This window comes from Oncorhynchus keta, chromosome 29, assembly GCF_023373465.1.
Source record: "Oncorhynchus keta strain PuntledgeMale-10-30-2019 chromosome 29, Oket_V2, whole genome shotgun sequence".
NCBI lineage: Eukaryota > Metazoa > Chordata > Actinopteri > Salmoniformes > Salmonidae > Oncorhynchus > Oncorhynchus keta.
Window position 1 is genome coordinate 33,328,235 of NC_068449.1, and position 15,464 is coordinate 33,343,698.

At 42.7% G+C, this 15,464-nt stretch overlaps 2 protein-coding genes across 3 annotated transcripts in view; both read left to right on the forward strand.

Annotated features, from left to right (window-relative positions):
- Positions 1-769: 769 nt before the first annotated feature.
- Positions 770-13,206, forward strand: lgals3b (lectin, galactoside binding soluble 3b). 2 transcript variants are annotated; one of them, XM_052486455.1, is made up of 6 exons: positions 770-834; positions 10,569-10,636; positions 10,788-11,129; positions 11,328-11,416; positions 12,299-12,467; positions 12,737-13,206. In XM_052486455.1, the coding sequence occupies exons 1-6, from the start codon at positions 792-794 to the stop codon at positions 12,893-12,895; spliced, it is 870 nt and encodes a 289-aa protein (XP_052342415.1). In that variant the 5' UTR covers positions 770-791; the 3' UTR covers positions 12,896-13,206. The 2 variants fall into 2 exon arrangements, with proteins under 2 accessions (XP_052342415.1, XP_035599233.1); XM_035743340.1 differs by lacking the exon at positions 770-834 and adding an exon at positions 8,734-8,835.
- A 1,885-nt stretch (positions 13,207-15,091) lies between these two features.
- Positions 15,092-15,464, forward strand: part of fbxo34 (F-box protein 34) — a 50,717-nt gene continuing 50,344 nt past the window's right edge. Inside the window, exon 1 of the mRNA XM_035743343.2 lies at positions 15,092-15,417. The gene's annotated coding sequence lies outside the window, so the exon portion shown is untranslated. The remainder of the gene's footprint in view (positions 15,418-15,464) is intronic.

The window sequence follows — 15,464 nt, forward strand, 5'->3', positions numbered from 1 at the left end:
CGATTTAACCAATTTTAGAATAAGGCTGTAATGTAACAAAATGTGGAAAACGTCAAGGGGCCTTGTCACGAATTCCGCCGAAGTCGGTCGGTCCCTCTCATTTTCCATTGGTTTTGTCTTGTCTTCCTTCACACCTGGTTCCAATCCCATCAATTACATTTTCTGTATTTAACTTTCTGTTTCCCCTAATGTCTTTGTCGGTGATTGAGTGTTATGTGCAAGTTATGTCATGGGTTGCGACGGGTGTTGGACCCACTTTTATTATTTTGTATATTTTGGTTTTCGGAGTTTTGTGAGCATTTATTAAACGACTCCGTTTATACCAAGTTCGTTCTCCTGCGCCCGACTTCCCTGCCACCAACACGCACCCATTACATGCCTGAATACCTTCCGAATGCACTGTATGCACTGTATGCACTTGAATGGCGAATGGAAACTGCGCTTCAATTACCAGTTGAGAAATACAATTGGAAACCCTGCACAACTGTCACTATTAGGCGGCAGGGTAGCCTAGTGTTTAGAGCGTTGGACTAGTAACCGGAAGGTTTCAAGTTCAAATCCCCGATCTTTCGTTCTGCCCCTGAAAAGGCACTTTAACCCACTATTCCTAGGCTGTCATTGAAAATAAGAATTTGTTCTTAACTGTCTTGCCTAGTTCAATAAAGGTAACATTAAAAAAAAAAAATGTGTAGACAGTTGACTGGTAGACTATATTGACCTGTGGCATAGTAAGCGCGCTGAAAAGCGTAGTGCACAAGGGAAAAACCAAAACACCTTGATAGGGAACGCGCATGCAAGCAGATGAGGACATTATTGTAAAACCTGCAAAATGGGGTAAGTAAAAAAGGTGCAGGAGCTAGGCTATTGGTAGCTCTGGCTCAACACTGGTTACATTCCCAGAAATGTTGTGGGTTCTTAAACCATTCTGGGTAAATCAACCTTTTATTGAATTTGGTTTGATCTGAATCATATGACAGTTATTTCTAGGGTGTGTAATTGAAGAGTTTGCCAGAGAAAATGTGACTGGGGTAAGGAAGAAATAAGTCCCAGACAGGTCATTGGATAGTCAGTGTGTGGGTATTCTTACAATCATATCAGCCATCAAAGCATAACACTGTTATGATTGTGTGTGAGTGAGTGAGATACGTGCATGTGTGTTCCTGCACGTATGCGTGTGTCTGTGCACCTAGCTACAGTATGAGTAGCCTACCTTGTGGAAATTGCTGCTAAAGTAGGAGCACAACGCCAGAGATGGAAACTCGAGTCTGACACTCAGACTCAAGTCGCACTTAAGTCGCAAAGAAAATGACTTGCGACTTGACTTAGACTCGTGAACAGTGCAAGTCAGTAGTGGGGATACGTTTTTGTTGTGCATTCTGTCAGATAACATGTAACAGGCGGCGTTGTAAACACAGAGAAAGTAGCTTAGTACAGAGGGCTGAAAAGCGTTCTAGAACGACTGCGTTCCGCAAAAAATATGCAGACAAGTACGTATCTATTTCAATGGGAGGATAGTGCTTACTCATATTTGCACTTTGTCCTTATTTGATTGAGCGGACATTGTGTATGCTATTGCTATATAGATCGGAACATTACAACGCAAGCAGAAGTTAACTTAAGATAAACGATAGGTTAACTATGTTAAAACATGAAAAAGTTAGCTATCGTTTATCATAGTATGTGAAATCATGTCATATTTAAAAATGTCTGTTTATTTTTTAAGCGGACATGGTTTCACATTGACTGTTGACCTAGTGAAGCGTCTTAGTAAACACAAAGAACAACTATTACGTTTTTTTAAACAATTGTCCAGACTGAGGCTTGAGTTTACGAATTGACGGTTTATTAACCCAACTTTACACAAGCTACTGTTTGGCCGTAGCCCACGCCAAATAAATGAAGGATACCCTACAAACCAACCGGGACCTTCTCTTGGAGCCCAGACGTAAGTGAGAGAACAATGGCTAAACCTGGTCTTAACTTCCAATGCTCCATCCCCCTGCCCAACCCCCTCCACGCCAGTCCGCCAACCGCCAGGATGCCCGGCATCAGAACATTCCAGGCATTCCCGTGATTGGCAGATAGCAGGTTGATTGGCATGTCGGACACCGAGAACACTGGTAAGTACAACACAACCCACTAATAGCCTAACACATAACACACAGCTGTTTGTGCGGGTCGCTACACAGCCCCCCCACCACAAAGCCCCTCGTCCCCGAGGGAACAAACAAAGTCTCAGGGTCCCACCCAGTGACTGTCCAACTTGTAAGATGTAGAGACGCAAGCTAGCGCGAGGACGCGCTCTTTGAAAGGAGCGAGTAGTGTAAAGACCCTGGGTTTATAAGGGCGGAAATTGACTCTGCTGCACAAGCATGCTTTTGCGCCCCAGTCGATAGCGCGCCGGACCTCGGGCTCGAAGGTCGAGGGTTCGAGACCTGCTCCCTGCTGTTTCATTACAATAGGTTATTGGACTAGTCTAGGTGGAATTATTAAAATGGCAAAATACTTATTACATTTGTCTGGCAACTATGATGAAAAAATAAGTTGTTTCTGAAGAGGTTTGCGCCCTCCGAAAAGCAGTAAAAAAGAATTGTGCCTATGATGTACGAGAAGGGAGACATCTGACTAGTGCCCTGTGGGGAATCTACGGGAATCTTATGTCAGATAGCAGTTAACTTTAGCTTTCAGTTATTAACAAGCTAACAAGCTTGTGTGTGGTGGTTCCTCCAAATCGTATGGACACAGTGTTTAGATTTCCCGAGCGCAACTTTTCAGGCTTGGGTGAGATTGGTGCAGGTGTAGAGGCTTGGCTTCACTGCTGCCTCTGTGCAGCCCAAACACTCCGTGGTGTGTGTGTGGCACACATTTCACGAATGAAGACTATGTGGCTAGTGTTGTTCATCTGCAGGTTCACTGAATTCTGCTAAGCAAAGGTGGACAGCACAGGGACAGAAGGACAGAGCAGCATTGACTCATTCTTGACCACCACAGGTGTCCATGTGTACAGCCAGGGCCACCCCATGCAGAAGACCTTAAGAGGCTATACTCCAAGACCTGATAATTTTCTGCAACCTGCCTATGTCCTTCGTGGACAACCCTCACTTTAGGAATTACATGTCAGTGGCGCCTGCATGACTTAAGACTGAACAAAGAGGCTACAATCAAAAGTGCCCTAGAGAAGACAGAATCAGTGTCTGTCACTAGATATATGGACTGACAGCACCATGCTCGCCTCCCTCCACTGAGGAAGTACAGTTCCCAGCCCAGTCAAAACTGTTCGCTGCTCTGGCTCCCCAATGGTGGAACAAACTCCTCACGGGCTTCATGGGAGTAATGGCCATGCAAGAGAAGAAACTCAGAGCGGACTTAAATGTAGTCAGTTCTGTTGAGCTGTGATAGATTCACAGGGTCACACTGGGGAAATGATCAGTGATACATTTGAAGTAATGTGATCATTTTGGCATAAAACATAAATTAGATTATATCATGTGTGATAATGCTGTAAATATGAAAAAGGCCTTCACAGTTTGTTTCCCCAAAGCAAGCAATGAATGATGATGTGGATAACCCTATGTGAAGAATTTGGTGAAGTGTACATTGCTGATGTTGAAGCTATCCAAACCAACAGCAGGCAGCAGTGCTTACAGTGCTTTGCCCCGTTCATTACAACTGGTGATTAGAGATGGACTAAAGGAAACAAAAATCATAAACAGTGTGATGGCTAAGGTAACTAAACTTTGCAGCTTACTACCTGTGGTCTGAAAGAAGTATTTGAAGCTGAGTTCGGAGCCAATCGTATTATCCCTGCTGCTGTGTCGATCAGCTGGAATTCCATCCTCCAGCTTGTTAAAGCAGTCACCAATCTGAATCGACAAAGAGTCAATACTCTACTTGAGGCCCAAGGACACAAGGAGCTCTGCTTATCACCAAGGGAATGGAGCCAGCTATTGGAGCTAGTGGACATTTTGGACCCTTTTGACCAGGCCTCCAACCTTACTCAGGGGGAGAAAGTGGTGACACTCAGTGCTGCCCTTCCTTCTGTACTGTCACTCACTATCATCTGCAGAGTATACTGAGCACAAGTCGTCACCTAGTCAGTCTAGTAAAAGCACTGCAGCGGTCACTCAAACGCCGATTCCAGGGGCTGTTCATGAATGTCAGAACTGAGCACTCGGATGACAGGCAACAAAACCTCCATTTGGTGACAATGTAATACATAATGGCTGTGCTGCTGGACCCGTCTTTCTGCCTGTTCTGGCTTGATCATTATGTCCTCATACCACATGAAGATAAAGCTGAATTCAAGGAGTCTGATTGGTAGATACAATGCATTGCAACATGCAACATTTTCTATGTCACTTTAAAAAAAATGTATACTGTTATATTCTTGATCATATACATTATTAAAATTACATTTAAAAAAAATTCACACCTTGTTTGGCTGAGGCACGGAAAGTCACAGTTAAGGAGAACAGTAGTGGTGAAGAACAACCACCTGCCAAAACCTCCAGAATGTTCTCTGGCTACCGCAACAAGATCCGCAAGAAGAAAGGAGACAAAGTAATGTCAGATCAGAGATTATTCGCTTACATTCAAGTATCTTCTGATGAAAATTAAGTTGATTGCTTGGATTTTTGGAGAATCCATGCAAAAGACTTTCCAAGGCTCAAGCACGTAGCAATGACCGGTTTGGCTGTGCCTGTCACCAGTGCCCCAGTGGAGAGTTTAGTCATGGAGGCCTCATCATGCACCCTCATAATGCCAGGCTCAGTGCAAGAACACTGACAAACTTGATCTTTCTGAAATGTAACCTGTCTGCAACAGAAATGTTCTGTCTTAGGGCACAAGATGTAATTTGCTACTTGTGACAGGAAATTGTATTTCTGTTAAGTGTCCAGGTCAATAAGTATATTTTAGGGATAAAGGTCATTACGTTTGATATTTTGGACACTTTATTAGTGCAGTTATTGAACAGCAGTTGTCAGTCATTTTGGTTGACGGTCTGTCACACCCTGATCTGTTTCACCTGTCCTTGTGATTGTCTCCACCCCCTCCAGGTGTCGCTTATTTTCCCCAGTGTATTTATCCCTGTGTTTCCTGTCTCTCTGTGCCAGTTTGTCTTGTATGTTTGTCAAGTCAACCAGTGTGGTTTTTTCCCCTTTTCCTCTTCACTAGTCCTCCCGGTTTTGACCGTTGCCTGTGTTCTGGACTCCATTCCCGCCTGTCTAACCATTCTGCTTGCACTGACCTCGAGCCTGCCTACCCTTCGGTACCTACTGGACTCTGAACTGGTTTGACCTTTTGCCTGTACACAACCATTCTCTTGCTTACCACTTTTTGGATTAATAAACATTTAAGACTCCAACCATCTGCCTCCTGTGTCTGCACCTGGGTCTTGCCTTGTGCCCTTGTAATGTTCATACTTTACTTTATTTATCTTCCATCACCTACAGATTTTCTGTTTGTGTGACAGAATGAAGAGAAATATAGACAATGTTTGCAAAAAAATTCATGTCTGGTACAATGTGTTTTATTAATGTAAACTGTCTACCTTTTTTAAAGGAAATATATTTTGATTTAAATAGTGCCTGATGTTCTTTCATACAAGTATGGACTAATGAACAAGGGGTGTCTCTTCAAATAATTGACAAGGTTTATAGACCTAACCCACCGCAGGCAGAAAGCCCTTGCCAAAATGGACTTTAGACTGAACTTAGACTTAACTTTAACTCTGTGCTGGAGAGGATGCGAAATAGCAAACAACTGTATGAATGAATTAAATCAAATCAAATGTATTTATATAGCCCTTCGTACATCAGCTGATATCTCAAAGTGCTGTACAGAAACCCAGCCTAAAACCCCAAACCGCAAGCAATGCAGGTGTAGAAGCACGGTGGCTAGGCAAAACTCTCTAGAAAGGCCAAAACCTAGGAAGAAACCTAGAGAGGAACCAGCCTATGTGGGGTGGCCAGTCCTCTTCTGGCTGTGCCGGGTGGAGATTATAACATAACATGGTCAAGATGTTTATAAATGACCAGAATGGTCAAATAATAATAATCACAGACAGTTGAAACTGGAGCAGCAGCACGGCCAGGTGGACTGGGGACAGCAAGGAGTCATCATGTCAGGTAGTCCTGAGGCATGGTCCTAGGGCTCAGGTCCTCCGAGAGAGAAAGAAAGAGAGAATTGGAGAGAGCATACTTAAATTCACACATGACACTGGATAGGACAGGAGAAGTACTCCAAATATAACAAACTGACCCCAGCCCCCCGACACGAACTACTGCAGCATAACTACTGGGGGCTGAGACAGGAGGGGTCAGGAGACACTGTGGCCCCATCCGATGACACCCCCGGACAGGGCCAAATAGGAAGGATATAACCCCACCCACTTTGCCAAAGCACAGCCCCCACACCACTAGAGAGCCCCCACACCACTTCAACCACCAACTTACCATCCTGAGACAAGGCCGAGTATAGCCCACAAAGATCTCCGCCACGGCACAACCCAAAGGGGGGGGCGCCAACCCAGACATGAAGATCACATCAGTGACTCAACCCACTCAAGTGACGCACCCCTCCTAGGGACGGTATGAAAGAGCCCTAGTAAGCCAGTGACTCAGCCCCTGTAATAGGGTTAGAGGCAGAGAATCCCAGTGGAAAGAGGGGAACCGGCCAGGCAGAGACAGCAAGGGCGGTTCGTTGCTCCAGAGCCTTTCCGTTCACCTTCATACTCCTGGGCCAGACTACACTCAATCATATGACCCACTGAAGAGCTGAGTCTTCAGTAAAGACTTAAAGGGTGAGACCGAGTTTGCGTCTCTCATATGGGTAGGCAGACCATTCCATAAAAATGGAGCTCTATAGGAGAAAGCCCTGCCTAGGAGGCCTGCGTCTTGTGAACGTAGTGTACGTGTAGGTATGTACGGCAGGACCAAATCAGAGAGATGGGTAGGAGCAAGCCCATGTAATGCTTTGTAGGTTAGCAGTAAAACCTTGAAATCAGTCCTTGCCTTGACAGGAAGACAGTGTGAGACTCTTTTACCCATTTCAGACAGAATTATGTTACCTGCATAAAAATATATATGTTTATATGACCCCCTTTCAAACAGCCTTTTATTTACCACTTATTGCAAGTAGACCCCTTTTATACATATCAGTGGGTGACTGGCAAATTGAGAGAGGTGGGTGGTGGTGTTAAACCATGGGGGCTGTGTGCAGTTCAAATTAGTGAGGTGTTAAACAATGGAAGTGTTAATGAATTTACCTGCAAAAACACTGAGAACTTTTCCCACAGACCTGAAACCTGTTTCGGTTACAGGGTCTGAAAATGCAGCAATCATGACTTTCAGATATACGAAAAAAGCTGGTATCAAAATGCAGGCATGTTAAATTAGCGGGATTTTGGTCTGTGTATGAAAGTAAAAAAAAAAAACTCCTATCAGATCAGTGGGTATTCATGTAACGCTTCAAAGAATATGGTTATGTGTGGGTACAGTATGTGTTAGTTTTGCCTGCCACTCCTACACTGAGAAGAATAGCATGGATGCTGCAGGGTTGGGGTCCTGCATCATACAGTGTTTAATTCATCACCGGGCTCATTCTTAAAAGTAATATGTGAAGGGGGAACAGAATGTTAGACAAATCCTGGTTCTTGTTCCGTCTTTGTTCCCTTGTGTTCTATTAATTCGGTTTATGATGTTGAGGATTGGTTTGAATTAAACCTGCCCATTCTCACAGGTCTGCTGTTGTTCGTTGGTGATGCCTTGATAATGGTAAGGGATTAGCTGTAGATGGGTATAAACGTCACACCTAGTAACAAACATAAATATTCTATATATCACAATGCTAACAAACCTCACCCTGTATCCATGGTAAACACAGAACAGATCTGTCACTCAGAGTGGGTTGTTGTTTGACTTCTACAAACAAGGGAGACATTAGAAAAGTCTGCTTGACAACATTCCTGCACCCACACCCACAATCCATAGAAACTGACCGTATTTTCCCCCACCTACTGTATGCATTGGACTTTTGTGGTTGGGGCTGTCTGCAAACAGACCCTCCCAGAGGTGTAAAACATGTGTACAGACAGAAACTTTCCATGGAAACGTCTCCGTCATAACTAAAAAGTGAACAGAAAACTGTAAGAATCTCACATTACCATTATTTGATAGTTGTACAGTACAGTACTATAAAAACATCATTCTCAAATCAACACATGCAAACCTGTGTCATGTTGTACATACTTTTCATGCAGGTGGGAAAGTTGCTTCGTAGGGCAGGGATCATCAACTAGTTCAACTAGTTTCAGCCTCGGGACTATTTTTTTCTTGAGAGGATGGTCGGGGTCAGAACTTAACTTCAAATTATTTGTAGACTGCAAATTGGCCACAAGAAGCCCAAACAGATATAATATTTGACTAAACATAACAATTTCAAACCTTGCTTATATTTGTATACATTCACATATCTCTATATTATGCGTGGGAATACTTTGGAACAGATTTCGAAAATTAAAATCACTTGGAGCTGATTTGCTGGTGTTTATACAGTATTTTATATACAGCAATAAAAATAAAAAAATAAAACATTACAATTTTTTGCACAGAACTTGTGGGGCCTCATAAAATCACCCACGGTCCAAATAGGGCGCGCGGGCCGCCATTTGGGGAACCCTGCATTAGGGTGTGATCTCCCATATAGGGATTAGGGAAATAAAGGAATGGCCTTGGGGGAAAACCTGTATAAATACGCCCTGACACACAGCCTCTCCAATTCTAGTATATGTCTGCCATATGAAGGGAGCAGCGTGGTGACATCAAAGCACAACAGGTAGGTCTAGGAATTCAGTGTTCATATGTCAGTTCCTTGTACTCGAGCATGGAGATATTCATCAGCATTGATATACTGATTTCCCCTGAGGACTGAGTTTGGAAAACACTGTTTAGAGTGGTAGGTACGGGACCTAAATGGCTGAGAAATTTAGCCTCATGGTTCAATGTTGATGTGGCACTTGACCCACTATGCTATTTTCTTTGCACATATGTCATAATGCTGAGTCTACCTATTTTAATCAGTGGCAATGCGAAATGGTATAACAAATGGTGGTTAGAGAGGTTTTAACAGACACTTACCGCTCAGGATGCTAACTTTCCATGAGGCACTGAACATTCCACATTAAACTCTTAGCAGTTCTGACTGAATGATTGTTAATCTGTCAACATCCCGTTGCTCTGTTTCATGTGCATGTTTTTCTATTGCAGTTCTTGTCTTCACACTGTTTTCAGTCTGATTATGTAATGGTGACAGCCTGTTCGGACTCTTAAGTAGAGTTGAGACTTCCCTTCTCTAATCCTCATCGTAATTTTTAGGCTACGCTGTACACGCAGAATCCAGAAAGTAGGCTAATCTTGAAATGTATATTGACATGAATACCTTGGCTGGTTTACCTTTGAAATGAATTGAATGTGTGCAGGGGGTGTTATGGCTTTGTCTGCTGAAATAAACATGGCACCTCATTTCAAATAAAATTGTATTTGTCACATGTGCTGAATACAACTGGTGTAGACCTTACAGTGAGGCTGATTTACACGCCTCACTGTAATGCGAATAGTCTGGGTAACCAGATTTCCAGACTCAAAGTAGGTCTGGTCTGACATTTGTGGGGTGAGGATAGGATGGGTCTCGGGTCGCAAAATGCTGGTAACCTTCCTAAAAATCCATGGTTTGAGAAGTCTTGGTTTGTGACTTCCCAGATGTCATGCTTATTGATATAATTCCAGGAGTCTTCCAACCAGGATTTCTGAAGTGGTGGGGAAAAAAGAGAAATTGGGGGAAGTTACTGGAATTTAGCAACCCATTTGATATGGTCTGACATGACATCATTCTTACAATGCTGTACAGAAAGCGGTACTCTTATCAGTAATGTATACACAGTGCACAAAACATTATGAATGCCTTCCTAATAGTTGCACAGCTTTTGCCCTTAAGAACAGCCTCAATTTGTTGGGGGTATGGACTCTACAAGGAGTTGCAAGTGTTCCACAGGGATGCTTCCCACAGTTGTCAAGTTGGCTGGGTGTCCTTTGGGTGGTGGAACATTGATACATGGGAAACTGAGTGTGGAAAAACCCAGCAGCGTTGTAGTACTTGACACTCAAACTGGTGTGCCTGGCAGCTACTGTACCCCAATCAAACATTTTCTTGCCCATTTGTTTGTGTGCCATTCAGAGGGCAATCTTTTTTTTAAAGAGTGAAGCAGCTTTAACTGCATTTCCAAACCCCCAGATTATTTTTTTATAGATGTATAATCCTTGTCTCATGACTTAAATCCTCATTTAGCCTGTCTCCTCCCCTTCATTTACACGGAAGTGACTATAACCGGTGACATCAATAAGGATCATAGCTTTCACCTAGTCAGTTTATCATGCAAATCTTTTGTACACAGTGTATCTGTCATAGCTATGTGAGAAGACTGGTATGGTTCCAAAGAGTAAGTTGGGTGGTGGACAAAGTTAAAGGCTAAAGTTTAATGTAAACTAACATTTAAGTGTACTTTCTCCCAGGACCTGCGGTTGCAGTATTTGAAACATACAATTCACATTTCTCACCATCTTTTTCAGATAAAATGAATGTAAGTAGTTTTCTTAATTCTGTCATTTGTTTAGTGCAGGAATATCCATGCATCTTAAATAAATCAGGGAGGCATCTTGAAACATTAAATGTGTGCACATCACAATCCTCTCATCCCCCTTCTTCCCCTTCTTCCCCTTGCTCCCCTGTAGCTGTCAGATGCTCTGGGTGGTGGACCGGGCTGTCCAGGCCAGAACAACCAGCAGGGTGGTGGGGGCGTGTGGCCTGGTGGACAACCCAACCAACCAACATGGCCAGGTCAGCCTGGTGTTCAACCGGCTTGGCCTGGTCAGCAGCAACCAGGCCAGCCCACCCCCATGTGGCCTGGACAACAACCAAACCCTTCCCAACCCTCATGGCCGGGGCAACAATATGGAGGTGGAGTACAGCCCAGCCAGCCAACCTGTCCCGGACAACCAGGGGGAGGACCGCCCAGCCAGACAACATGGCCAGGGCAGCCTAGCCAACCTACTGCTCCTCAACATCATTCACTGGTAAAGGAAGCCGTTTAATCCTGAAGATATTGGTTATGATGATTTTGAAAAACAAAGGACAAGGTTCTTATGGTTCATTATTGTTATGGCAGACAGCGATCAAGACCTCTACTCTGATATTTGTGTAAGCCTGTCTGAATGAAATGGCAGTTTTTATTGTTTATTTTTCTTAACGGACCCATTTTGTTTCCCCAACAGAAAGTGCCATATGTTCACAGCCTACCAAACGGATGCTATGATGAGATGGTCATCACCATTATCGGGACAATTAACCACAATGCCAAAATGTCAGTTTTCACATCAAAATATAGTTATAATTTAGGTGACTTGTGAACATCTCCATTGCAGTCATTTCCACATTATGATTCTGAATGTTACTACTATCTCAGTCATGTAGCCAATTATAGGTACTTGATTGGCATACCACCTTGACATGTTGCCTGCAAACCTCTTCTACTGTAGTCTGGGGTACCAGTCTGTCGGTGTAATCTTGTCATATCAAACATGTCTGGCATGACAAGGGGTTAAAATGATGGCACAAACCAATTTGGAACCAGGCTACGCTCAAGCTAAGGATCAAATACGGTTGACCTTTTTTTGTTGTCAGAATGTGACTCATAAGTATCGTGATGTAAAAAGAGACTAATGGGAGGATTTGCATAGATAATCAAGGTTGGCAGACAGTAGCCTAATCCCAACAGAGCAGCTTGACACATTATTTATAGTTCTCAACTGATTGCATTTTCAGTCATGTAATGACAGTGGGTGAGGTATGAACAAATGATATGAATTCAATGCCAGATAATTACCGACCACAAATCACTAAAGTCAAGAGCACTAACTATGGCCACAGTCTCGGAGCCCATACATCACCATGGAAACATCTGAGTGCTGATGAGATGGCTTGCACAACATGCATTCCTCATAAAACATAATGCTGTTGTCTGACTTAGACAAATGTGTTTAACTAGTGTCTATCCCAAAATCCTCGCTTCATGTTATTTGCCTGGTCACAGATCTGATTGAGCGCTAAACTCCGTTGGTCATTGTCAAGCCAAACTAAATTGTTTGACATTATAGCACAGACTGGCACATAAGCTACCATGCTCTTATTTTAATGTAAATGTCAGGATAATCTTGACTAATGTAATGATACTATCTCCTTTTAGGTTCACATTGAACCTGACCAAAGGGAATGACATTGCCATGCACATTAACCCTCGCTTTGATGACCATGGCAAGAAAGTTATTGTGAGGAACAGTCTGATTGGCAATAAATGGGGCAAAGAGGAGAGAGGACACAACCACTTCCCCTTCACTCAGGGCCAGCCCTTTGAGGTGAGGGATCTACATTCCTGTTCACTTCATGTCAACCAATCAGTTCTGAAACTATGATGGTCAGGGTCATTGAAAATTAGTTGTGCACTATATAGGGAATAGGGTGCCATTTTGGACAGACTTGGATACCCCTATATTAATTCGATTTTTTTTTTCAGTTGTCATTTTAGGTTTATTTATTAATGTTGTATGATCAGTATAGTGACATTAATTTCATATCAACAGTCTTTGATTTTGCATAATGAGTTTGTGTTCCTGTGTTTTTCCAGATGAAAATCATGTGCACTAACAATGAGTTCAGGGTGGCAGTGAATAGCTCACACCTCCTGGAGTTCAAACACCGCATCCGTGACCTCGACTCAATCAAACACCTGGGTATATACAATGACGTCACCCTCACGTCTGTGGAGATCAATGACTTTATCTAGCAGGTTTGGTTCCAGCCATAGAAATAGAATGACTAGCATGGCCTAGCCTCAAGTTATTTATGATTCCAAAGACTTCCCTTAATTGTCTATAAACAAAAGTACAGTAGCTTGACTCCAGCTTTAATTAAGCCACTAGGACTGTCACATTCTGTACTAGGCCGGTCTGTTCTGTTAAAATATATTTTGATAAGTGAAATTCGTACATGGCCAATTCATACTTTGGTCTTCAAGTAATTTGTGTAAGCTGGTAATGTATAGACTGTATGCAATAAATGTGGTGTTGGCAGATTTTTCTCCACGTAAAGACAATACATGAGTTGTCTTGAGTGATTGTATAATGCATCCCACTAGGTGGCAGAGTTGATATGTAAATGTTTGAGAACCACAAGAAGTCCAGTATTTGGATAGGTTGGGTAAAAACTAATTGTAGCCTACCTGTACACAGTGGAACTTAAACACCTAGGCTATTACTTTACATTAGTCAATGACGCACTGTCAGTCAAATCCTTAACCCTGCAAACATGAGCAAGTTTCTAGAATTTGCTTGTTGGTCATGTAGGATTTCTATAGTTTCTCCATGAGTGGTGATTTATCTTCAGCACTTAATGTTTACTTGGAAGAAAGGGTCTTTGAGCAATATTGTTGATGATCATCTCAAGTGAAGCACTGACTTTACAGAAGGAGCATGTTGACTAAAATCAACACTGCATCTTTTCACTAGCCACTAGACAAAATATGCTATTTACACCACTGACATTTCTGCTTTGATGAATTTATTTCAGTTGTCTATTTACAGACTACGGAGTGCTTCTGCTGGTGTCTATCACTAGTGTTTCTCATGTTTAGTGATGTGTTGTCACAATGTGGCATAACTTGTAAAACACTCCTGAAACTCTCACAATGGCTTTTAATTTGTGTTCAAACATTACAGCCCTTGCTGCCCTCCACTCCTTGTGCTGTTAAGATCTCTTAAGACGAGACTGGCAAGATGCATTTATACATGACACATCATAGGGACTTTGCCCTGCCACTGTTTACGACATGCCTCTGGCTCTTGTCCATAATCTACCAGCCAGACCACATCTAACTACCCCCCCAACAACTGACAGTGTCAAGTAGACAGGGGCAAATAGGTGTATTGACTGTGAAGGCAGTCATAGCAGCACTAACTGCAACTGAGTGGCTCATATCTCAAGGAGAGGGTGTGGCCAGTCTGATGTGGAGCAAATGTTTATAGTATGACGCGTACAATAATACACAGCTCCATGGTACCTTAAGTTGATGTACACTTGAGATACACACACACATTTTAAAAATGCTTCATTGACAAAGGTACTCGCAGGCACACTGATCTGTATGGCTAGGCTACACACAATGAAAATGGGTTACCCTCACAGGAAGCTAGTCTCGAGTTCAAAGCTTGTATGTCTTTTAAGATAAGATGGCACCTTGCCTCCGGTATATGATTCTATAAAATGAGTATAAAGATTGATCAAAGCTACTGGAGGGGAAACAAAACATTGACTGATCACATTCCTCTCTACAGTAGGCTACCAGAGGAAGCTGGCACAAGTAATACATCCCAAATGGAACCCAGTTCCCTATATTAGTGCACTACTTTTGGACTTCAGAGTCCTATTGGCCCTTGTCAAAAGTAGTGCACGATAAAGAGACTAGGGTGCCATTAAGGGACACAAAAACACCTTAGTATCCTGAAGTCAGGTCACTGATACATTTTTCATGATGGAAACTATGGACAGTCTCGATGGAAACTGAAAACAGATGATTTATTAAATTACTCTTATGCCCATGTGTAAACTGCTGTGAACTTCATAAAGGTTGGAACTTTAAATTGCTCTTATCGTTTTTGCACCTGCTTTATGGAATGGCTTGATATGGATTTCAGAACCTATAATTTTGGCTCAACTAATCTATTTTAAAAGTCTAATTGTCGAATTTGTTTCCTCAAGTGGGCCTAGGCCTATTCCCAAAATGTAAATTACCTATAAAAGTGATCAATATTTGTTCAACTTTTCATGAAAGACTGCATGTTCAATGGAAAGAAGTGTAGTAGGACGATCAACCAACGTGAGTTCGAGGTGCAACCAAAAAGTGCTGACTCACCATGTGTTTTCAATGGATAAGTATAATTGTGTCTGTAATTTGCTTATGCATGAAGTTCCGAATGTTCTCTGATCTTTTTGCGCGCGCATGATGATTTTGCGGACGCGTTGAATAAGCAAGCCAAGCACGTCAGAACGCTGCGTGGACGTCCTCCACCAGTAGTTTTGTAGTAGTGACTGGCTAGCTATCCAGTAACTGTGATTAACGACGTTCGCACCAATACGGCCGAAAGGAGAACGATTTGACTAATTTATTTCATAGTTATTAAGACCGTATGGATACGGTTATAATTTCTTGTAAGGATTCTGCTGAACCGTGAAGACGGCGCTGCTTTGCCCCCCAAGTGCTCCTAGCAAGGGGATTGGAGACCGTTCATTTCCGAGTTTTCGCAGCAGCAGGTCAGCTTGAACCTTTGCTTTGGTACTCTAACTATGGCTAGAATAGG

Bases quoted from the DNA above. Each gene is read 5' to 3' on its own strand.
- lgals3b (XM_052486455.1), top strand. From the start codon at position 792: ATGCAAGCAGATGAGGACATTATTGTAAAACCTGCAAAATGGG. The intron at 10,637-10,787 runs GTAAGTAGTTTT...GCTCCCCTGTAG, and splicing joins CTTTTTCAGATAAAATGAAT to CTGTCAGATGCTCTGGGTGG. The intron at 11,130-11,327 runs GTAAAGGAAGCC...TTTCCCCAACAG, and splicing joins CTCCTCAACATCATTCACTG to AAAGTGCCATATGTTCACAG.